General features: G+C 51.3%; 2 protein-coding genes across 3 annotated transcripts in view; one reads left to right on the top strand and one right to left on the bottom strand.

Moving 5' to 3' along the window:
* The window catches only part of ANTXR2 (ANTXR cell adhesion molecule 2), a 102,152-nt gene extending 96,036 nt beyond the window's left edge, over positions 1-6,116 (bottom strand). The window contains exons 1-3 of the mRNA XM_072334727.1: positions 5,841-6,116; positions 5,421-5,492; positions 2,561-2,632 (exon numbers count right to left, since the gene is read on the bottom strand). Coding sequence (XP_072190828.1) covers positions 2,561-2,632; positions 5,421-5,492; positions 5,841-5,965 — 269 coding nt within the window. The 5' untranslated portion in view covers positions 5,966-6,116. The remainder of the gene's footprint in view (positions 1-2,560; positions 2,633-5,420; positions 5,493-5,840) is intronic.
* An 11,512-nt stretch (positions 6,117-17,628) lies between these two features.
* Positions 17,629-21,212, top strand: PRDM8 (PR/SET domain 8). Of its 2 annotated transcripts, none has more exons than XM_072336449.1 (4): positions 17,629-18,040; positions 19,253-19,467; positions 19,546-19,768; positions 19,895-21,212. In XM_072336449.1, the coding sequence occupies exons 2-4, from the start codon at positions 19,255-19,257 to the stop codon at positions 21,118-21,120; spliced, it is 1,662 nt and encodes a 553-aa protein (XP_072192550.1). In that variant the 5' UTR covers positions 17,629-18,040; positions 19,253-19,254; the 3' UTR covers positions 21,121-21,212. The 2 variants fall into 2 exon arrangements, with proteins under 2 accessions (XP_072192550.1, XP_072192548.1); XM_072336447.1 differs by lacking the exon at positions 17,629-18,040 and adding an exon at positions 18,153-18,309 and having other exon boundaries at positions 19,895-21,211.
* Positions 21,213-21,838: the final 626 nt, after the last annotated feature.

Genomic DNA, 21,838 nt, shown 5'->3' with positions numbered 1-21,838 from the left:
TGTCTCAAGAAAGGGGCACCATCTACTGCTTTGCTAAAGTTCAATTGGCACGGTGCTAATAAGAGTACCATCAGCAGCCCAGTGGTCTGACTGTTGGCGTTGCCAATACATTGCATCTGGGACTTGTACAAAGAGACAGAATTTACCCTTGCTAGAAAGCAAAGCATGCTTGAAGACAGAAGCTTAAAAGCAATCCAGATTGTTCCTCTTTCTTGGGTACCAGTTTGGGAAACTAAGGAACAGTGCTCTTTAAGGACAGGAAGGATGGCTACACCCCCAGCAAACACAGCTGGTCCACCAGTGAGAATTAACTCTGCACATCAGCTTGATGCATGATTTGGAGAAGCTTTCTGGCTTTCTACACCTCTCAAATAGTATAGAGAGCCACGCACAATAATACTTATTCTGCTTAAAATGTTAGGTCTCCTGCATGGGCTCTGGATAGAAGAAAGGCAACATCAGAAACCTGAAATTCTGCTAGCCAGAATGTAGCTGGCCCAAGGAGAATGCAGGAGATGTTCTTAAGTGTAACTGCTTTTCCAAGCAACTTGCTCTTTAAAACTAGCAGCACAGCTGAGACCCATATGTGAACGCACAAGTTGTTGTTGACCATTTGTTTATGGTATCCAGTCAAATTTCACAGGGGGAAATGTGCATTTCTACAATGGTATATAAGCAGCATGAGAAGTCTTTTCCATTTCAGTGGGGTTTTTTTAATGTATTTATCATAGCATTGTGTATACTGTGGTTAGCAATGACTTCTCTTTGCAGAGGTATCCACACAGCACTATTCACAATCACAAAATGTTTGGTAATCTGGGGCCTTAACCACTGTAGCGTGGCTTTCTTTATATCCACAGCTTTATAATGCAGTAAAGAACAGCAGTAAATGTGTGCAAACAATTAGAATCCTATAGCTTTTAAAACAAAAAAGACCTCCCAGCTTTGAGCTGACTGCTGGGAATAAATTGTGGTTTCCTGGCATTAGTGAATTAGTGAGTGAGCGAGGGGAAAAATATCCCAGCAAGGCCAAAATGCACATAAACTAACACGGCTGCAACATCCCATCAACACACACAGTGCAGTTTCACATCCCTGATACTGTACTGCGCTTTGCATCCTCATCTCCTGTTCAGAACAACTAGGATGTGGAATTCCAAGCAATTTTTAACTGTTGACTTTCTCTATATTTAAATGACAACTGTTCCAGCTGTACCCATTCCTTCTTACTGATCTGGATAGACTTGCAGTCACTACTGCCCCCTTCTTCATCTTCCTTATAATTCCTCCTAAGAAATAAGGGGTATTTTTGCCCATGTGGGGATGCACAAAAGCATCAGCAAACCTTGCAATGAAGAAAAGTTGGACAGAGGAACTCACAGCAACTAAAAGGGTTCTTCCCATGCTTTAAAGTAGGTTTCCACAGCCTGAAGAATGCTACAGACATGCAGTGAGAAAGGCATTTTTGTTTCCATGGCACAATTCCAGAGTTCTGCACAAGCATTCAGAGTGGTCTGTGTGCTATCAACCAGTATGATAAGGAGCAGGCTACTGGCAGGGATTAAGGGCCCATTGAAATGGAGAGAAAGGATCTCATTGACTTGAGCAGCCCTTGGAATGGGCTTAAATGTCCTCTCATGACCTCTCTCAAGCCATCTGGAAAAATGGCTTATAACCTTGTCTGTCCCTGCAGAGAGTGGATCCGGCACTGGAGTGAGGGTGGGGGGAGACACTTGGCTGGTCTAAAGTCAAACCACTTTTTGAAATGCTAAACAGGAGGAAAATTGTGTCATTGGACAGCCTGCTTCTAGGCTGCCAGCCTGTTTGTTGCCAATGAGTGCTCCTCAGTAAGTGTTGTACTTGTTACTATGAATTATTAAAGAAAAAAAGCAAAAAACAGTAACCTGAACAAATAGGAGAGATCATGCTTTAGCTTAACTCTACTAAGAGGAACAGAAAGGAAGAACTACCTCCCTTACACTTTGATGCAGTTCATTAATGATTCCTATGTGATTTATCCAGTTCCTCCAAATCCACAAAGCTGTGAAGTGTGTTTGGTTTCTGGACAGAAGAGAGACAGTGAGGACATGTTCTAATAGGTTTGAAGGGATTTCTCAAGGACCCTGTTGGTCTGAGATGTTTTCTACAAAATGGTTTCCTATTCCTGTGAAACCACTGCACTTGAAAACATCAACCAAGTAGAAGGGATCAGGTACATCAAGACATGCCCATTACACCAGACAGACCTCTCACCTTTCAAATGGCATAAACTCCACTGTCTAAAGCCTATCCTGAAGTCACTATTAGAAAATACATACCTTATATGAAATTACAGGAAACATTAATGTACCACTGTGTGCTTTACCTACAAACATTAAGAAACACTTAAGATTTTTATTTACAGACCTTGCTTTACAAAATTAAATCCAGCTCTGCATGAAGGCCTCACGACTGGCCACCACTTCAAGGTATCAGTTATTGTGCAGTATCTGCTCCTCTGATTTAATAAGAGCCCTTGGTGGGGAGTGGGAGAGGGAAATTAAAAACGCAGTGCACTAACCTGTCTCCAGTTAATGGCATAATGACTTGTGCCTGGGAGGAAAAGACGATGAATGATAATCTCATCTTGGGGCTTTTAAAAGAGGGAAAAGAAAAGAAGTACACTTTAGTCAAACAAAAAGTACAGATGCACATATTCCATTCACATACTCATGCTTTATTATTATTGTCTTTATCCTCTAAGCTTAGAAGAATACACTTTCAAACAACTATATCAAGAATGAGAAAGGAATTAAGGTGCTTCCATCTCTCTTCCAGATCTGCATTGAGTACAAAGTAGCAGAAATATTATTCTTTCCTGCCTGACTGAAATCCAAATCAACAGGTGCTGAACTTAAGAATTAGAAACTCATGTGACCCAACAGAATGTGAAATCCATGGGTTGTGATTTACCAACATACAAAAAGTGTGTTTTCATGGTGTAAAAGTAAGTTGGAGCCATGCACTCGTGATACACTCTTGCTCTGGGGTATTAAACATGGACTCATGCAAAAGCTAGTTACTGCTTTGTAAAGCTTGATCCCATCACAAAGTAAATTCCAAAGTGTATTTTTGCATCACAGAATCACCAGAATCAAAGAAATAGTTCTCTTTGTCCCTTTCCTTTCTAGAAAAGTCTTTCAGACATCTCTATACAAACTCTTTCAGAATGAGAGTGTTTCATCAGTGACACAGAGTTGTGTGACTTAAGATCAACCTCCATAAAAGGATCCAGGGAAATGACACTGTAAAAAGCAATACTGTATGAAATGATTTTTATTGGGAATTAAATCTTTTTTTGAAGAAACTTATCTGTCTCTTCCAGCAAGATTAAAGGGAATTACTTCCAACCATTACCGGAAAATGCATCCCTTAGGGACTTACATTCCAGAAGGCCAAGATAATAACTTTCATAAGGTAAGTTACAACAATACCTGTCCAGCTTGCCTTCATTTTATTCATGCCAATTTCAATATATTTGGTAAATTTCATAAATCACATTTTCGTTCTATGTATAATTCATGCAATTATCACTAATGTGTACTGGGTCACTGTTGGTAAATTATGGTCAATTTGCAGTTAATTCATGTTGATATGACTTAAAATTATTGGCACCGTGGAAATAAAAGTACTGAGCAAACCTTTGGCTGCACAGAACTTGGGTGTAAGATCCAGTCTTGTAGTCCTACTCATTAAGCTGCTGAACGCAAAATGCCCTGAGTTGCTTTAAATGCAGTTATAACCCAGGCTGCATGTTATCAGCTGTGTTAGCTGCTGTAAGCAGTTGCCCAATAACAAACAACCAAAATCCCCGTCTCTGTGGATTACTTCACCACCCAGCCCAAGCAACGTGAGACTTCCCCCTTTGGGACGCAACTCTTTGCTCATCAAAACCTCAGAGTTAGAACTTTACTAACTTCAGGAAACTGTCCTCTTCGTAAGACATTTGATTTCCATTTGCATTCCCAGCACTCAGGTGATGGAGGACCATGAGTACGAAGCAGCCCTTCCCTTCAGAACCAAGATGCCCAGCACACAACACCATCACTATAAACACTGCTTTGCAGACAAGCCAGAATGGTGAGCAGATGCACGCAGGGCACACAGCTCAGAGCAAATTCCCTTTAGTGAAAGCTTTTGCTGAAGAAAACTTTTACCAAGTGGTTCTTTGTGGTTCTACCCACAGCCACTCCCTTCAGTTTAAGACTGGCAGACAAAGCTCCTCTCTACAACTGCTGCAAGGAGCAGTTTGGCTGTACAAGCTGAGGAACTGGGATTTACACAGGACAAACATCACTCTTTGAGTGGGACAAGCATCACTCACTGCAAAAGAAGTGATGCTACGATATCCTCAGGCTTTCTTTTAAACTTTATAAAACTTTTAGCACTTGAAGTCACCCACTTGCTCAAGGCAAGATTTGCTTTGTGGATGATAGATGTGGGAAGTATTAAAGTAATCAGCCCTATCTTCACCCTGTTATTAGATTATTAGTGCCCACTGCACCTCTTTTTCCTTAGCAGAAACTGCCAAACCAATGTCTGTGTGCTGGGGGCTATTTGTTTCAATCATTTTTATTTTCTTTTAAGGAGATGCTACTGCACAGCCACCCTCATCTGGTTGCACTCAGCTGTAGCTAGCAGTGTTTGCACAGCATTCCTGCAGCACCCACGCTTGCCAGCTACACACAGAGCTGATTACACATCTGTACAACACAAACACAGTCACTATGGCACAAACTTCCTGGGAATTTGTCCAGGCCTGAATCACAGAATCACAGGGATTAGAAGAGACCTCTGGAGATCCCCCAGCCCAACCCTCCTAAAGCAGTTCCCTGCAGCAGGTTGTACAGGAAAGCATCCAGGCAAGTCCTGAAAGTGTCCAGAGAAGGAGATTCCACAACTTCTCTGGACAGCTGTTCCAGTGCTATGTCACCCTCATAGGGAAGTTATTCCACATGTTTATAAAGAAATTCTTATGTTCCAGTTTGTGCCCCTTGTCCCGTCACTGCACACCACAGCAAAGAGCCTCACCCTATCCACTTAAAGGTTACTCCTTGTCACCTGCACCGCACATTCACACACAGACAGAGCCATAACCAGGCAGCCTGCTTTACCTACAGCTCTGAATGCCATCTGGCTCACAGAGAAATAAATAAATAAATATATGAATAAATAAATGAAATAAAAATGCCAAATGGCATCTGTAAGTCATTTGAAAGACTAAGTGTCCGGAGGTGCACGTTATCACCTTTTCATTCAGTCCCAAACACGAGGAGACAGAGTGAAAGTTTGCACTGTTTTCTAGCGATCTGGGCACAGAAACGGTATGTTTGCGGAACACATCTACAGAGCGTACAGATGTTGGAAGGACAGAAACGCACCTCACGAACCGCTCCGTCAGCTGGTTCACGAAGTCGAAGATCTCGTGCCAGTTCTGTGCCACACTCCCGGATCTGCAGAGAAAACCAGAGCACACCAACAGCCTTACGGACAAAGGGCAGAGGGGCCGTTTCTGGGAGGGATTGATTCGGACAGTGGGGCCCTTCGCTTCGCTCCACGCCGCGGTGCCTCCTCCCTCGGCACAAACTTCCCGCACCAACAGCTGCCGCGGGGGAGGGGCGGCAGATGCTGCCCGAAAAACGGATTCTTTTTTTCCCCCTCGGAAAACGCGTTTTGCCCTCAAACTCCCTCCCGCGATCAGCGGGTGGGGGGGATCATCCCCACGGCCCGAGCCCCCTTTGGTCGCCCCCCGCCCGCACCCGGTGTCCGCCGACAGACAAAGCGGCCCCGCGCAGCCTTACTTGTCCAGCACGAAGTACATGTCGAAGGCTCCGTGGCACGACGGCTGCTCGGCGGCCGGAGCCGTGCTGGCGGCGGGGAACAGCAGCGGGAGGAGGAGGAGGAGCGGCAGCGCGGGCCGCGCCATGGGGCCTCGGGGCGGCGGTGAGGGGACGCGGCCCGGCGCGGCCGTGCTCCGCTCGGCGCTGCTGAAGGGCCGCCCCCCGTCCTGCCCTCCCCCGCCCTCTTCTCCCCGCGCCGCCCGAGGCGGGGGCCGGGGCCGGGCGGACTCGGCGCGCCCCTCTGCGGCCCTCCGCCCGCCTCCCGCCCGCCGCCCGTCGCCGCCGCCTCAGGCACCTCCTCCCTGCCGGTCCCCGGGGCTGGGAGCGTAGTAACCACGGAAACTCCGATTAAATCGAGGCCCGAGCGTTTGGCATTGCCCTCTGGCAGCTCGCGGAGCTGCCCCTTCGCTGGGACTCAGCCCGAACCTGGGCGTGGAGCGTGCCACCGCAGAACCGGGGACATCACGCAGAACGTACTGAGGCTGTTTGTATTGTTTTTATGATTTTTGTTCCAGTTTAGATCAGTGCATCCTTTGTGAGTGCTCACCCTTTGCCGGGGGTGCTGAGCCGTCAACTTTTCTCCAAAGCAACACAAAGCTCTTCTAACTCAGAACCGCGGAGTCCCAGAACGATCACGGAAGCTGGCTGTCTATGGCTTGGGCAGGTTTATTCCTCTCAGTGTACAAAACCAGCTGGAGGGCTGGGCATGGAAAGTGGTGGTGAATGGAGCTAAACCCAGTTGGTGACCAGTCATGAGAGGTACTCCCTATGGGTTAGTACTAGGGGCAGCACCGCTCAGTATCTTTATTGATGAGGAGGAGGAGACTGAGTGCACCCTCTGTAAGTCTGCAAACGACACCAAGTTTGGGGGAAGTGTTGATCTGCCTGAGGATAGGAAGGCCATACAGAGGGATCTGGACAGGCTGGATGGCTGGGCTGAGGCCAATTGTTTTAGCTTTAATAAGACTGAGTGCCGGATCTTGCCCTTTGATCACAGCAACCCCATGCATCGCTAAAGGCCTGGGGAAGAGAGGCTGGAAAGCTGCACAGAGGAAAAGGACCTGGTGGCATTGACTGACATCTGGCTGATCACAAGCCAGCAGTGTTCCCAGGTGGCTAAAAAGACCAAGAGCATTATGGCTTGTGTCAGAAATAGTGCAGCCAACAAGAGCAGGGAGAGGGTCATCCCTCTGTACTCAGCTCTAGTGAGACCACACTTAGAGTACTGTGTTGGGACCCTCACTATAAGAAAGGCATCAAGGCCTTGGAGCATGTCCAGAGAAAGGCAACATAGCTGAACAGGGTCAGGAGCACAAATCTTATGGGGAGCAGCAGAAGGAACTTGGATTGTTCAGTTTGAGAAGGGGTGGAGAGACCTTATTTCTCATTTCATCTGCCAGAAAGGCAGATAACAGTGATAGGACAAGAGGAGACGGCCCTAAGTCATGCTAGGGGAAGTTCAGGTTGAATATTAGGAAGAAAAATTATTCTCAGAAAGAGAGGTGAGACATTGGAACAGGCTGCCCATGGAGGTGGTGGAGGCATCATCCTCCAAGAACTGGAGATGTGGCACTGAGGGACATGGTTCGTGGGCATCGTGAGGGTGAGTTGGTGGTTGGGCTTGGTGATCTCAAAGGTCTTTTCCAACCTTTATGATTCTGTGATTCTTTAATATCCAATTTCTAGACCAATGATTTACAGAATATCTAAGTCATAGAACTGTGGAATCGCTGAATCCTCAAGTCATAGACACAGACCCACACAATGCCCTGTGTTGGATGGACCCACAAGGATCGAGTCCAACACCTAGACCCACAAAACACCAGCCATGTTACAAACATGTATGTTGACCAATTTATCTCCATTTCAGTGTGGTTGCCTCTAAAACACATTGCTTCACAATAGACTGTGCAAAGCTAAATATAGAGTGAGCATTTGGTCTGAAGCATAAGCCGGATCCTTTGCAGTGAGCATGAGGCACTGCAGAAAGCGTTGCAAGAATATTATCCTTCGGATTTTGCCATCTGGGCCTTCAGGTTTTCACAGGAAGTTCAAATATGCTTTATAATCTTAAAATATTTTCTGAGGGCTAAAAAGATGCTTGAGTTTTCTCTGATGAAAAGCTCCAGCCACAAGCTGCATAAGCCAAAATTATCTCCCAAGTTAAAAATAAATGTCTATCCACTATTTCTTTGTTTCCTTTGCAGAGTTTTTGCCACAAGAACTATGTGACAAGCAACCAGTGGGACTGGAATTAAAATGGGTTATTCTTTTGTTTGCTGTTTTGTTTCAATAGCCTTTAATCTGAGCAGCTTTGGCTTTTAGCAGACTGCATTCAAAACTCCAATGGTGGAGAGCCAAAGGTGTGCAGCTCTCCAGCTCCTCAGTCCTCAGTACTCTTCAGGTTGGGGCTCAGCTTAGCATTCTGACTCATGAAATCATAAAATCACAGAATATTGGAAGGAACCCATAAAGGTCACTGGGTCAAATTCCTGGTTCCACACTGCACCACCCAAAAATCAGACCATGTTACTGAGAGCTTTGTCCAGACACTTCTTATGTTCTGGCAAGATCAGTGCCATGACCTGCCCTGGGGAGCCTATTCCATGCCCCATAGTGAAAAACCTTTTCCTAACACTCAGCGTGACCTTCCCCTGGTCATAGGATGCATTACATTCTCCTAGCAAAATGATGTGTTGGAGCTGTCAGCTCTACTCCAGCTTGCCTCCCACCATGGCATCCATCACAGGAGCAGTGAGTCAATGGGGCTGTCCAACTGGGGAAAGACAAAGCACAGTTCAGTTTGTTATCCTCACGGAGCCTCCATCTCTGAGTCAACATCAGTTGTGTGACAAGATAGGGGAAGGATCCTGTGTCAGCCACAGCTGTGATGAGCTGGCAAAGCTGATATCTCTAACATCCTTCTTCTCCTTCTCACTTCTAGCAGACAGTTTTCCCACGCTGCGCAGGTTATTGGAACCACAGGACTCCACACAAGATTTGAAGTATTTTCTTGCTACGCTGAATCACAACACAGTTCCCCTATAATGACATCAAACCATTGCTTTCTGTTTCCCTGCTGCATACTTACAAACAACCTCGATCTGTAAGTAAGTACTACCCTTTACAGAAAGAATGACGTGAGGGCAGCAGAAGTAGGGTGGGGGAATACATGTGCTACCCAAAGAGATGCTCCATGCCATATAATGTGCTAAGCAATCTAAAAGGTAAAGAGAAGGGCACCTGGAATTCAATCCTCCCTGTATCACACTTGAGTAACTTAATGGCTGAAAGCTTCATCCACACAAGTACAGTTTACATCTGGCAAAGATGGCACATGGAATCCTCTGTATTCTGAGCTAGCAAGGCTAAAGGGTGAGTGAGTTTCATTTTACAGTCCCCGTGGGTGTTCAAAACAGCAGATTAAGAGCTGAGCCCCCGCAAAGACCTGGCAAAAGCAAAGGCTGTAAATCTGCTGCATTTAAGGAATGCAGAGCAGCACTGTCCTCTCTCTCTCTGCAGGCCCAGCAGAGGGTCCCCAACACATGACTGAACTCAGCCTGCAGACCCCTCCCCAAGTCTTGCAAGGATGTGTCACATCATCCAGCTGTTGGAAACTGCTTCAGCTGCTTGCAGAGATCCAACCTTGCCAGCCTGAGGTCTGTGACAGCCAGAGGCTGCTTCTTCCCAGTTTCCAAGTGTGTGTAAATTCCTCTCTTGCTCTGCAGTTTCTGCTGAAGCAGCAAATAACGTGAGCCTGCTTTACTGGAGGGGTGAGATGAAGCAGAGATGGACAGGGAAGCACAGGGCAGCAGCTTGTGGATTTACATGGATTTGGCTCTGGCTGTGTTTAAGCATCTTCCTTTCCTAGCTCTCAGAATCCATCAGACTGTTCTCTTTCTCACCTCTTTCCCTGCCTCCTCCATTGCTACAGGGATGAACAAAGGCTAACATAGAGCAGCAGCAGGAGCGGTCCCTGAAGCAGGAGGAGTTCCTGCAGCTCATGCCTGCACCAGGAGTCTTCGGTCTGACACTGGGTCAGCCGCCTGTGAGAGCACTTTGAGCAGTGCTCCCACATCTACAGCAAGATCTTTTGACGGGGAAGATGCATGCAGAGACCAGCACCACTTTGCTGCCAAATTCTGTCTTATGGGACTGGTGAGGCAGTGGCATAGGCTGCCCAGGGAGGTGGGAGAGTCACCGTTCCTGGAAGTGTTCAAGAACTGTGGAGATGTGGTGCTGAGGGATGTGGTCAGTAGACATGGTGGGGGATGGGTTGGGGCTGGACTTGGACTTTACCAGCCTTAATGATTCTGTGTCTCAAGGCAGCTCCACTTGGGCTGTCAACACCAAGTCTCATTCATTACAAAGAAGGAGAGCAGACACTACTAGTCCAGGAATTGCACAGCATGCAGCCATCGTCAGGGAGCTGCCTTCTGGAGAATTACCCAAACAAATCCTTCCTCTGCCTTACAGATGTAGCCCAGTGATCTGCCTTCATTCTGCACATCAGTGTATAAATGAATAAATAAAAAGGATAGCATTAAGTAACACAGGAACTCGTGTCCGTGTGCCGTTGCATGTATCATCCAGATGGAAAATATCTGTCTAGACAAATCTGGGAATTATGCAAGCTCAGAATTCCTGAATAGTCACCACTTTCCAACACACCAAAGCAGTTTGTGATACCCACTGGAAATACATAGCTAAAAACACAGAGGGAGAAAGCGGACTCTCAAGTCCAAAAACTGGGAAACCTGAATGTCAGCAGTGTGTTTGCTTCCATGTGAGAATATGCAGATCCGTTAGTGATTTGTGCACAGTGGGCCATTAGTTGCTGTCAGTGATAAGTGGTACTGTTCATAGTCTCAGCAAAGCAGAGAAGGTTCCCAGTTTTCCAACATGAAGACTGCACAGGGATGTGCAGCACTGCTTCCTGTGTGAGCAGAGGGGCTGAAAAGAAGTATGAAGGTGTTTGCTATCCCAGTGCAAACCTCACAGAGTGCAGCTAAATCAGCCTTGGACTGGGAGAGAAAAAAAAAGAAAAAAGCATGATGGAAAAATCAAATCTTATGCCAGAAGCAGCTGCTGGCTGGGAGCAGCACTGAGGAATGGATGACTCCGGATGGGATTTTTGAACAACTCTGGGGCTGCAGTGACCCTGTTTGGTCTTCTTGGGAAACAACTCATGGTCACAGCAGGCAGCAGTGCAGCATATCCCATCAAGGGAACAACACAACTCTGAGTGGGTACTCAGGGAAAAAGAATAGAAAGGAAAAGTGGCATGTCTTCATACTGTGAGCCTGCATCCATCCAAACTGTGGGACTTGCTGGGGTTTTACTGCTTATTCTAAGGGGAAGAAGTAAACCCCTTATCAGGTGCATCCAAATAGAAGTATAACTTTTGTTCTGTGGAATTATGCTGGTTTAAAGCCAAAGCTCTTTGGTGCTGTCAGATCAGTGTTCCCTCAAGGGGGCTAGGGATAGAAAGGGAACGTAACCACTGGGAGGATAAATGATGAAAAAATGCGTACACCACTGTTTTGGGGGAGCCTGCATAAATGCTTGTGCTTTGCAAGGCTCAGAGATGCAGCACAGCTCCCCCTGACAGAGTGCCGACAGCCTGAAAAAGCAGATGTGCCAATTTCCTGTGCTTGATGATGATAGCTCCTAATTACGCCAGAGCTGTGGCAATGTCCTCTCTGATGCATGACTCTTAATTTTGTTTTGTGAAGTCATCTGTGCAACACTCTTCCGGCATACGATCACCAGCAAGACGCAGTCACGGAGAACTGCACTTGCACATGCTGCCCTGCAGCTCAGCGTTGTGATGGGGCATACTGAAACACCTTGCTTAGATTGGAGCTCGAAGGTCTGGAAGAGAGTTTTGTGGGTTTCTTTGTCAGTAGGGTGTAGCCCACAGCATCTGGTGGTGTCTGTGACTATAAGAGGCAATACCTAATTCTTCCCCTTTCTTTTTTTGCTGGGGATGTGGTGCAGCTGTGGGACAGATCTTCTGGGGCTTGGCTCAATGAGTTTGGCTGCTCCTGCACCATGGGGTGAGGATGCTGTTGCAGGGGCTTTTTCTGTGCTGAGGAAATCTCTATGTCTCTCTCATGGAGTGACTGTGAACCTGCAACAGTCAAGGCAATGGACAACTGGAGGAGACAGATGTGATAGGGCTGTATAGAGTGAACAAGGAGGCTGTGGGCCTTTCCTGGAGGCTTTCTGAATTGCTACTCACAGGTAAGAGCTGGAGCCCAGTGGCTCAAAGGAAGAGGAATTAGTGGAATCTGCAGTGTCGGCTCCTGCTCTGTACTCTGGTTCAAATCTCCAGGCAGGGAGTCCTGACCTGATAGAGAAGAGAGAATTACCATGGCACTGAGCTCTTAAAGCAAGATCCTTGGCAGAGACAGGGTTGGAAGGTTGTACAGCTGGTACTTGGGAGATGTTTGGGGGTTAGCATATCAAAGTCCAGAGTTTGATTATGAATTGGCTATTTATTATATGTTGAGCAGGTGGCTTGTCTGAACTGCATGAGGTCAGGTCATGTGAGCAGCACCAGTGCTCAGGTGTGCATCAGTACTGCACCTGTCTGTCAATCCTGTCTGTCAAAGGGTAGAAGTTTGTTGATGGATGGAAGGGAGCTGGTTTTGATGCATCTTAACTGGTTTTCAGCTTTTTTTCTTTTTTCTTTTTTTTTGTGACTCTAAACAACTTCTTCAGATTCTCAGCTTCAGAAGTTAGCTTGTGCAATGCAGAAGGCAGTCCTGACATACACTATCTTCTGTAATTGAAGAAGTTACGGGTTTTTCTTCCTACAATTGTGTGGCTACTATTTGTGCTATTTGGAGCAGTGTTGCCTGAGAGTCTAGGCTTCTTTCTGAGTGGTGCTGTTGGCAGATCAGTAAATGCAATTATCTGCAACAGGCAGGAAGGGCAGAGGTCTTCACCCAGAGGCGAGCAAGTGAAGCAGCTGGATCCATGTTTCATGTTTATGGTGCTTTGGCAGCCACTACCCTGTTTACCAGGGCCAGCAGGAGTCTGTCATCTTGGCTGGGTGTGGATGACACAACTAGCAATAGTTTGGGGAAATATCTACAACTAACGCATAGCGATAACTGCAGAAAAAGACCTGGAGTATTACACACCCTTCTGATATAGCAATGTTCTAGCATTCATGTTGAATTCTTCCTCCTGCCATTGGTGAGTTAAGCTGGGGCTGGGAACTGCGTTACTCCCATAGATGCTGTGCAAACAAGGCAGGGATTAGCTCACCTGAAACTCACATCCTGTGCCAGGGACAGTGCTGAGTCACCTCACAGGAACCTCACCCGGCAGTCAGCCAAGATGCCTCATGGCACAGACACAGCATGGCGTGTGTGTGCCCTGTCTGCTTCCTGCTCCTGAATGCTCAGAAGTACTGCCTTGCTCTTCTGCTTGCCCACTGGGGTTTCCTGCTTTCCAAACTTGCAAGAAAGGTTGGACACTATTGCAATCCCAGGGTTGTTTTATGGGCTTGGGTGTTGGGTGCCTGCAGACCAGAAGAAATGAAAGAGCAACTTTTCAACATGTTCCTTGATACCTTTCTAGCTCTCAACCACTTCCTAAGGAAAGAAGTATGTGGCTGGACCATCATTTCTCTGGGATTTTGCTGGTAGAAGAGAATCCTGCATCTCTATGTGTACAGGGTAGCACTGTCTTGTTGAACTGGACGTGTCCTGAATAGTCTTTCTGGGTGGTAGGGAGGACTGATGCCTTGTGCCCAACCAAATGCAGGTGTTAGCTTGTGGATGGTTTGGCTAGCATCAGCTGTACGCATCCTTATCTGCAGGAAGTAATGAGTATCTCCATGAGACTGTGCTATAAACCTACCCCTCCTCACTTCTCTTCTCATGAGCTGCTGGAGCAGAAGGGGAAGACAAATCCTGAGTCATCCATGAGGAGTCATCACCTTTTTACCAACCTGATGAGAAATCATAAACATCCTGTAAATAGCTTAATAAATCTATGTATGTTCTTCCATCCCAATTCTCCTGAGACAGGACTGGATGCACATGCCATGCTCAGTTCAGCTCATGTGCCACAAAAGCTGGGTCTTGGATGTGTGTTAGAAGAGAGTCCAGGAAGAAAAAGAGCTGTGATGTGTCTGTGTGACACCAGAAAACTGCCTTGCATCCCTGTGGGTCGGTTGGCTGCCCATGGGCCTTCCTGAATTCCCTCACCTTTTCTAAGGGGGTCAACAGCTAAGGACAGCCCCTGAAGCTGCTGCCTTCTTTTGGGGGTGTGTTTCTGTATTGTCTTCTACCTGCACTATATGCAAAGCAGGCAGGCTAAGATCTCTCTATGCATCACTCAGTTACCGGGTTTCCCCAAATAAGACATGCTAAAAAAACAGTTTCTCACCTTTTGTGTTGGGAGAATTGCAAGCATTCAGCATTTTGTAGGAAGTGTTTCACATCTTGCAGGAGGAAACACTTAGTTACTGACTGCAGCTCATCAGCACAGAATGCTGTGATGTGATTTAGAAGCTCATTAGAGACCATAATCATAGTGGCAGATGTTGGTTGAGAGTAAGAATCAACACAATGAAAAATAGGGAGCTTTTTGCTGTGAAGATGGTCAAGATTTGGGGATGGCTTTTTCCAAAATACTGGAGTTTATTTATGTTGTGGAAGTTGCTTTCTAGGTTTTGAAAGGTGGTTAAGGTGAGACTCAGCCCCAGGACCTGTGCCAGGTGTCCCAGCCCTTCACAGCCCCATTCATGCATGTGGGAGGGCAGAGGCACTTGCAAGGCTCTGGAATCAAAGCCCTGAGCTGCTACCATGGCACAGATAATCCCCATAAGCTGTGATGACATCCATCTAAGGTATGCATTCCCCTACTAAGGTGAATACCAACAAGTACAAATTCCATGCACTCACACAGGGTTTGCAGATGGCTGAGCAGCCGAGGGTTTGCATCTCACAGCGTAAGTTGTTCTTGGAGATGCTGGACCTTGAATGTGTTTCCAGGTGCAGAGGATACTCTGGGACCTGCCTCCACTTTCATAGCACACCAATAGAACCTGCTCTTAAGTGTGTCACCCCATCACTTTAAAGAGCAAATACAAGAGACAAGGTAGGGACGCTGTGCAGGATCAGGTGGGATGCTCTGTGGGATTGGTGTCCCAAATCCCCCCTCCTGGATGTTGTTTCTTGTTGTCCCCCAGAGGTTCAGCATCACTTTCCTTGGGATGCTTGCCCCACTCCAGCAGCTGACCCCAAAGCAGTGCCTTTCCCCTGCTTCCTTCCACCACTTGTGCCAAGGGGATGCTGCAATCACACAGCTCTTTGTTCCACTATTAGACGCTTGTATAGATATGCACGCCTCCCACCCCCTCCGCCCCCCCCCACCCCCCAAAAAAAGAAAAAGGAAAAGTCCCCTTCTCCAAGTGCCAATTTAAATGGATGTAGATGGGAAAGCATGGAGGAATCATACAGAGCAGGAAAAAAAAATCTTTAAAACCGAGGGCTGAAGCAAATATAGCTGAGTAGTACACTAGTTACAGAATGAACAGCATATTGTATGTGCTGTGTTAGAGGTATGTTATGAATAACAAAAGCACTGGAGCATTTACATATTTGTTTTCAGAAATCCTGGCAGTTGGATTTCACCATTCTGCGCCTCTTTGCCAGAATCACTAAACAGTGGTACATATGGCTTCTGAAGTACCATATGCCGCGGGAAGCGCGAGCTGATGCCTATACCGATGCGACACACTATAGTCTTTATTTAGATTTTTTTTGCAGTTTGGAACAAAGAATATTAGATCACGCAAAACATTGTGCAAGCAGCGCAGAGCCACGCATGTAATGCGTTGAACCCGGTGAAAAGCAAACTTGGTGGGGGGAAAAAAAAAAGGAAGGAATGTTGGTATTGGGAATGGGGATGACCCACGCACGTGGCTGATGCTCACGGAAGCAGCAACACGTCGGGGAACACGAGGAAGGGGCAGCGCTGAGCCATAGCCCCGAGCAAAGGGCGGGGGGGGATGTCACGGCGGTGGGTGGCTGCGGGTGGGAGGCGCTGCGGTCCCCCAGGGCCGCGGCCGCAGCCGTCGGCTCTCCTCTCCTGCCCTCCATCGGAGGAAGCGAGCGCTCACCCTGCAGGATGTTGCGGCCGGGATGGGGAGGAAGAATTAGGGAGAAATGCCGAAAAGCCCGAAAAGCCGTCACCTGTGTCCTGCGGCCGCTGCTCGGGGGTTGTCCCCCGACTCTTTGGCTCCCGATCGAAAAGCAAAGAAAGTCCCTATAAACCCGGCAGTACCCTTCCACCCGGGGCCCTCCGCCGCCGCAGCGCTGCCCTTTGGGCGCCTCTTCTTTTGCTCGTGTTACAATTGTCGCATCGCTATAATGCTCCCTTTCTTCCTCCGTCTCCATAGGCACGGAGAGAGGCAGAGGCTGCGGCCGCTATTCAGAGCCGCCGTTTGTCCCGGAGCGGTCCGGACAGCGCGGCCCTTTCTCTGTGGCCGCTGTTCTTCTCCGCTCCCGAAGCAGCAGATGGCTGCGGGCCGGGCGGGCTGTGCGGCTCCGGTGCTGAATACTCGATGGAAAAGGGCTTCATCATGCTTGGGTGGGCAGGGGGACAGCGGGCTGAGATTTATGACGGAGGGAAATCAATCTCGGGGAGCTGCGGTCTCCGTACCCGCTGGAATCCTCCACATCAGTTTATCCGTCCCTCTGTCTTCACTTCCAGTGGAAAAGGAGAGCCCTGGGTGCTGGGGGTGAAAACGGGGTGCAGCCCTGGGCCCCATCCCTTTGCCCTGTGCACTTCTGGGAAGCCAAAGCCAGGGAGCAGTGAATAGAGGGCAGGGAGCTGAGCTGTTGAGTGGTGAGAGCTAGGGGATACTGCGTGCACCCTTCAGCCTTCAGCTCAGAGCTCACCGAGAAACTCCCGCACTGCTGAGAAAAGACGTGAATATTTGTCAGTGATTCCGGGGGTGCCAGGGTCGAGGTGGCAGCTCTGGGCTCGGGACACGGAGGGACCGCGGAGCTCAGGGCTTGTTTCACTCTTTGCTTTTTGGCCTCACCACCGCTCGGAGGGTGGTTCGGGCCGCTCCGTCGGGGCCGCGGCTTTGCACGCAGAAATTTTCTCGTGGATAACGCACGGGGCTCTCGGAAGACACTTTGGGGAAGTATCCCTAAAGATATCTCCCTCAGCACACAGGAAGCGAGAACCCAAAAGCAGTGGTGGGGACGAAAATGCCTCGAAATGCCCCCAAAATACCCCAAAATTCCACGCAGTTCTGCACCGGGCCCGGGGCTGGTGGCGGCAGTGACGATGTTGCAGCGGTTCGGGCACCGCTCCTCCTGTGGTGCCCCTTCAAACTGTGGCAAAGGAAAAGGTTGATTCGGTTCTCTGCTCCCCGGTGCAAAGCAGCGGGTAGGGCGCTGCGTGCCAAGCAGTGGGGGCTAAAAATAAGAAAAGGGGGGAGAAAAAAAAAGAGAGAAAAAATATGTAACGCAAAAAATAGCGCACCTCCGAAGCAGCTCCGAATTGCCGCGTATCGGCAATGTTATAGCAATCCCCGTTGAGGAGCCGCTGGGTTTGTGGAATTAATAAGATAAATGTTGAAAGCACATTACGGGCAGCCCTTAATCCTAATGCAGGGAAAATCGTAATTACGCGGCGGATAAGTGAATGTGAAAGCCCCGCACCCGCCGCTCTCTGATTGCACCCAGCGCTCGGCTCCTCTCTGGAAGGGGCTTTGTGCCGCCTTTTGTTTACTTTCGCCTTTTTATTTCCATTTTTACTTTTTATTTTTCAAATCCATCGCGGGTCCGAAATGACGGCGGGAAGGACTGGAGCAGAGAAAGCTCTCCATGCGGGAGAACCCTTCCGCAGGCACCGAGCGGCCGCATCCCGCATCCACCCCTCATCCCGCATCCACCCCTCATCCCGCATCCATCCCTCATCCCGCATCTATCCCTAATCCCGGTGCGCGGGGGCAGCAGCGCCGTCGGGGCCGCCCCGGCGGTGGCTCCGTCACCGCGACCGTGGCTCCGTCCCCGCAGTGGCTCTGTCACGGCGGTGGCTCTATCCCCTCGGTGACTGCCCCGCTGCCCCCCGGGGGCGGACGTCGGGTCCCGAAGCTTCGGGGGGTCCCCCCGCGCTGCCAGGTGAGGGCCGTGCGGGTGGACGGGCGGCGAGCGGGCGTTCCCCGAAGGGGTTAAAGGGAGGGGACGTGGGCTGTCACGCGTCATTGGGCAGATTATGTGCGGCAAACAAAAAGTGTGTGTCTGCGTGCCACTCACTCACTGCGCCGCGTCCATCTGCGCGGCGCGGAGCGCGCTCGGCCGGGCCATGGAGCGGCGCTGAGCGGGGGGCACGGAGCCGGCGGCCGCCTTTGTGCCAGCGCCGGGCGGGGAGCGCGGGCCCGCCGCCCCCGGTGAGTGGCGGAGGGAACAATGCCCGGAGCCGGACCCGGACAAAGGGCGGCCACGGGGAGCCGGGGGCTGCGCGGAGCCGGGGGAAAGCGGGGGGCGGCGGGGGGAAAGTTCGGCGGGGGCCGCCCGCCGCCGCCGCTTTCGTTTGCGGAGATCGGCGCGGTGGGGCCGGGCAGCGCCTCAACGACGGCGGCGGAGGGGGGGCACCGGGAGCGGCCCCCTCCCGGTCCCCGATCCCGCGGGGGGCCGGGCACCCTCCGCCGCTCTGCGGGGGGACGTGGCCGCGGTGTCCTCGGGAAGCGGGGCCGGGTCCCGCGGCTCCGGAGCGGGCGGTTCACGGGGATCCGTTCGGTGGAGGTGGGGAGGGCGGAATTCGGAGGAGCGGGGCGGGAGGAAGAGGGTTCCGCGGGAGCGCAGCGCAGGGTGGGATCCCGCATCTCCCGACCCCGCGCGGGCGGCGGGGCTGCTCTGCGGAGCGCGTGTCGGGGTAAAAAGAATTACCTCCGCTCTCTGCTTTGAATTACATCTCGGAGGGAAAGTGCTGGATTATGGTAATGCGCAGCCAGACGCTCCCTCTCGGAGCGGGAGGTGGCTGCCGTCAGCCACAATGCCACTCTCCGAACCCTCCGGGCCGGGCCGTGCTCTCCACCCGCACCCGCACATCCCTGGCGTCGGAGGCGGCCGCATCCCACTCGCGGAGCCCTTATTTTTTTGCCCCACCGAGATGACTTTTCTCACATTTTTTTTCCTTCTGATTTACATCTCTGGAAACATCCATCATTTCATTTTTTGATGATTTTTTTTTTTTTCCCAGCTCGATGGCTCTCATTTTTCCTTCTCATTTCTACCTCTATAAATATCTATAATTTCATTTTTTTGTGGCTTCTTTTTTTGTGTGTGTTTGTTTGTTCCCCAACCCCCCCTTCCTGCTCCCCCCGCCCGCAGCCATGGAGGACGCCCCGCGGGGGCCGTGGGACGGGGAGGCCAAAGCGGTGCAGCAGTGCCTGACGGACATTTTCACCAGCGTCTACACCACCTGCGACATCCCGGAGAATGCCATCTTCGGGCCGTGCGTGCTGAGCCACACGTCTCTCTACGACAGCATCGCCTTCATCGCCCTCAAATCCACCGACAAGCGCACCGTGCCCTACATCTTCCGGGTAAGAGCCGCCGACGGGGCGGGAGGAGCGGCCCCACGGCCCCTGGGGAACTCCCGACGGACACTCGGCCCTTTGCAGGTGGACACGTCGGCGGCCAACGGCTCTGCGGAGGGGCTGATGTGGCTGCGGCTGGTGCAGGCGGCCCGCGAGCGGCAGGAGCAGAACCTGGAGGCCTACGTGAAGAGCGGGCAGCTCTTCTACCGCTCCCTGCGCCGCATCGCCAAGGACGAAGAGCTGCTGGTGTGGTACGGCAAGGAGCTCGCCGAGCTGCTGCTACTCGGCCCCGCGCGGGGCCCCGACGGTGGGTGCCCCCCAACATCCCCCCCAGGGAAGGGGCCGGGCGGGGGGTTGCGGGGTGCCCTTCCTCGACGGTGGCTCTGAGAAGCCCGGGGCTGAGCGCGCGTCTCCTTCCCCGTGTCCCGCACAGGGTCGCCGCCGTTCTCCTGCCCCGAGTGCGGACAGCGCTTCCAGTTCGAGCTGCCCTTCGCCGCCCACCTGCGCTTCCGCTGCCCCAAGCGGCTGCACGGAACCAACGGCGGACCCCCCGACGGAAAGGAGGCGGCAGCCAAGGAGCCGGAGCCCGCCAAGTTCGCCAAGCCGCTCCCTCACCCATTCCCTGACGGCGGCGCTGGGGGAGCGGCCAAGCCCTCCACGGACTTCCACAACCTGGCCCGGGAGCTGGAGAATCCCCCGCGCCGCCCCGACGTTACCCCCGAGGGTGCGGGCGGAGGGACCAAACGGCGATACCCCGAGGAGGAGGCACGGGGCCGCTTCCCGACGGAGCGCCCGGGGCTGCCGGCGGCCCCCAAGGAGGAGCCGGTGTGCGCCCCGCAGCAGCAGTTCCGCGCCGCCGGCTCCTACTGCGGCCCCGAAGAGGGCGGCCGCCTCTTCGCGCCCCCCAGCCCCGAGACGGGCGAGGCGAAGCGCAGCGCCTTCGTCGAGGTGAAGAAGGCGGCGCGCGGTCCCGAGCCCGACGCAGCTCCCGAGGACGGCCCCGAGCGTTCCTCGCCCGCGGCCCCGACGGCGGGCGGAGGCGGGGAGCCGGCGCTGTGCCCCCGCTCCGCGGGAGGCGGTGGAAACGGAGCGGCGACGCGGGGCAGCGCGTTCAGCTCGGTGCCGCAGCTCGGGGCGGCGGGAGCCGTCGGGGCGGAGGAGAGGAAGAGCGCCTTCTCGCAGCCCGCCCGCTGCTTTCCGCCGCTGCCGCTCGGCCCCAAGCTGGGAGCGCTGGGAGAGCCGTGCCCCGACGGCCCCTCCGCCGGCCGCCTGTACGCCGCCGAGCTGGCCGCCAAGGAGGGAGCGGGCGGCGGGGCGGGAGCCAAGCAGAGCCCATTCCTCTACGCCACCGCCTTCTGGCCCAAGAGCTCCGCGGCCGCGGTGGGGCCGCTCCAGCTGCAGCTGCCGTCGGCGCTGACGCTGCTGCCGCCGTCGTTCGCGTCGCTGTGCCTCCCGGCGCAGAACTGGTGCGCCAAGTGCAACGCGTCGTTCCGCATGACGTCGGACCTGGTGTACCACATGCGCTCGCACCACAAGAAGGAGTACGCGCTGGAGCCGCTGGTGAAGCGGCGCCGCGAAGAGAAGCTCAAGTGCCCCATCTGCAACGAGTCCTTCCGCGAGCGGCACCACCTCTCCCGCCACATGACCTCGCACAACTAGCGGCGGGGAGGAAGGGGGGAAGGGGGACGGGGGGAGAAAATGGAGAGAAATGTGGAGGAAACGAAGAGAGCGGAGAGGATTCGAGAAGGGGAAAATGGAGGGGGAAAAAAAAGAGAGAGAGAAAAATGGGGGAAAAAAGATTGAGAAAATGGGGGGAAAACGGAGGAAAATGGAGAGAAAAAAAAAAGAAATTTGAGAGAATTTGAGAAAATGGACCAAAAAAGGAGAAAAGTGGACAAGAATGAGAAAATGGGCAAAGCGGATAGAATTGGGAGAAGTGAGAAAACGGAGGAAGATGGAGAAAACAGGGAGCGATGGAGGAAACGGGCAGAATGGAGAAAAATGGAGAAGAACGGCTGAAAGATTGGGGGAAAAATGGAGAAAATGGGGGAAAATGGAGAAGAATGGAAGGAAAATGGGAGAATATAAAGGAAATAATGAAGAAATATGGACAGTATTGGGGGAAATGGGAAAAAATGGAAAATCAACCCAGAGCCAATGGAGAAAATGAGAGAATTTGAGGGGAAAAAATGAGAAAAAGGGGGGAAATGAGAAAACGGAGAAAAAGGAAGAAATGGAGAAAAACGGACTCAAAAATGGACTCAAAAAATGGACGAAGGGCATAAAGAGGGAAACAAGGAAAACGGCAAAGGAAGAGAAGAAGGGAAAAGAGGAAAGAAAAAGGCGAAAAAAAAAGGGGGGGGAAACGGGAAAAAGA

The sequence above is a fragment of the Excalfactoria chinensis genome, chromosome 4 (assembly GCF_039878825.1).
Source record: "Excalfactoria chinensis isolate bCotChi1 chromosome 4, bCotChi1.hap2, whole genome shotgun sequence".
Lineage (NCBI taxonomy): Eukaryota > Metazoa > Chordata > Aves > Galliformes > Phasianidae > Excalfactoria > Excalfactoria chinensis.
The sequence above is the reverse complement of the archived record's forward strand: the minus strand, read 5'-3'. Positions and strand labels throughout refer to the sequence as shown.